The following is a 2,078-nucleotide window of genomic DNA, read 5'->3' on the forward strand; positions in this document are numbered from 1 at the left end:
ACGAGGGCCTCGCCCGTCCACCAGAGGCTGGGCCGCACGCCGCGCCGGGCTGCAGGAGGGGTGGCCGCCCCGGGGCCGCCACCAGGCGGTACGCAGGCGCAGCCGTGGCTCGGCGAAGCAGGCGGAGTGCTCGGAGCGTGCCAGCGAGCGCCCGCCGAGGCCGGCGCAGGCAACCCATCGCGCACGGCAGTATAATGGTCTGCCGCCTGCCGCGCGAGTGGAGGTGAAGGCAGGCTGCTTCATCTCGCGAACTTGATACGAATGCATGCAAGCGAATCACGTCACAAAAAATAATTAGACCAACTCATATGATAGTGCCGACTTTTTTTGGATGATAATGGAGGTGAAACAAAAAGAGAGCGACAAACTTCACTCGGTATCGCCGCGTACGCCCATCAATTTCTGCCGTCTCCATCCCCGTTGAGCCCGTCTCGACGAGGCGCCTCGGTCGCATTCTGCTCGTCCGCCAGGATCGTCGAGGAGAGCGGGTTGAGCACGCCCTGGAACATAAATGATGAGACGAGGGTGTTAGTGTCAGAGTAGGCAGGGGGCGGGCTGCTAATGGCGCGGGCCGCAGAGGAGGATAAGTTGGGCAGCGCGACTTTGCTTATCTGAAAAACGTAACCAGACAAAGCGGCGTGCGATACGGTGGTGTGATGGGCCGAGCAAGCCCGCCCGAGGGGGGCAGGGCAGACACATGCAGCCGATGCGGGTGCACGATACCCCGCCCCGCCCCGTCACCGCACCGTGTCATTGACTCCCATTCATCCCGCGTTATCGAAAGCGGATAAACGCGGAGCTCGTCGAGGCGTGGCGCCTCACCGCGCCGCCCAGCAGCACCCGATAAATGCAATCGGGTGGCACAACCGCTATCGATGGTATACCATGCGTTATTATTCGCACACACAGCATCACGACAGACCAAACTTTAGATTACAATTCACGGATTGCATAGTCTGGATTGCAGTTCGCCGAAAATAACTTTACTGGCCCACCACGCCACTTGAAAATAAAAATAACAATGCACCTCTGCTTCCCCACCACGAAAAGTTTATCTGCACTGCAGACAATTAACTCAAACTGTCTCATATGGGACTTGGCTCGGGCGCCACGGCCGCGAGCGCACGCGCCCTCGCGGGACAGGTGCCCGCCGCACTGCACCGCTCACCGCGCGCCCTGCAAGTACGTTCCGGTTCTGCTCCAGGCCGGTGCCGGCGCCGTCCGGTGCAGGGCGGTTACGCGCAGGACTCAGGGCCAGTCGTCTAGCCGGCCACGCCGCCGCCGAGTACGAACATGCGACGGAGTGGACGGAGGCTATCGGCATTAGCCGGCTAGAGATTGCCTCACGGACGTATGATACCCTGCCTGAGTCATTCTGATCACGACCTGCAAGCACGTGTTCCGCCGAGTGCGCACAGCGAAACGTACATCCGTCGCGAAAAAGTATCCTGCCCCCCGCACAATCGGTGTATCACGGCGGGAAATTGACTGCTTTTTGATAGTGTATTTCGGCCAACGGAGGAAGAAGAATATAGCCAGACGAGCCTAAGGTCCGTCTTTTCCTCACCCCTTCTCGCCTGCAAACTCCTATGCTACCCGTGCTGTGAAAAGACGGACCTTAGGCTGGTCTCACTGTAGCGGTTAGAACGCGTAAATGAGTGAAGTGAGTTAAAACAGAAGACGTGAAATTTCTCCGTCTCTATAACGCGTCGTCTAAAAGTTGGGTAATTTCTGTCCCAAAACCCCAGTACCGTGCCCGGACCGTGCCTAACCCTCCATTATGTTCCAGACGAACCTTTGACAGCGCCCTGGTCGGGTCGCTGTAATAATTAAATACGAACTACAAACTACAAAAGGGAACGTCGCTTCCGGCGTGACGAGAATGAGGTGGGGAAAAACGCACACTATTTGAAATTCGAAAAGACAAATATGGCCTGCAGGACGAGCAACACAGTTCAAATGAGGTTAGGTACATTTGCGAGATGCGTTATGCATAGGATACATGGGACATCATTTTTACCAAAGTATCTGCTGGTTGCTTGAGTCGGTATATCGTCACTGAAAGCAAAATATTTTTT

General features: G+C 56.4%; 1 protein-coding gene across 1 annotated transcript in view; it reads right to left on the minus strand.

Annotated features, from left to right (window-relative positions):
* Nucleotides 1-54: 54 nt before the first annotated feature.
* Nucleotides 55-2,078, minus strand: part of LOC127752345 (sodium-dependent multivitamin transporter-like) — a 14,761-nt gene continuing 12,737 nt past the window's right edge. The window contains exon 4 of the mRNA XM_052277434.1: nt 55-500. Within this exon, the coding sequence (XP_052133394.1) occupies nt 396-500 (105 nt within the window). The 3' untranslated portion in view covers nt 55-395. The remainder of the gene's footprint in view (nt 501-2,078) is intronic.

The sequence above is a fragment of the Frankliniella occidentalis genome, unplaced genomic scaffold (genome assembly GCF_000697945.3).
Source record: "Frankliniella occidentalis isolate FOCC.00 unplaced genomic scaffold, Focc_3.1 Scaffold10, whole genome shotgun sequence".
Lineage (NCBI taxonomy): Eukaryota > Metazoa > Arthropoda > Insecta > Thysanoptera > Thripidae > Frankliniella > Frankliniella occidentalis.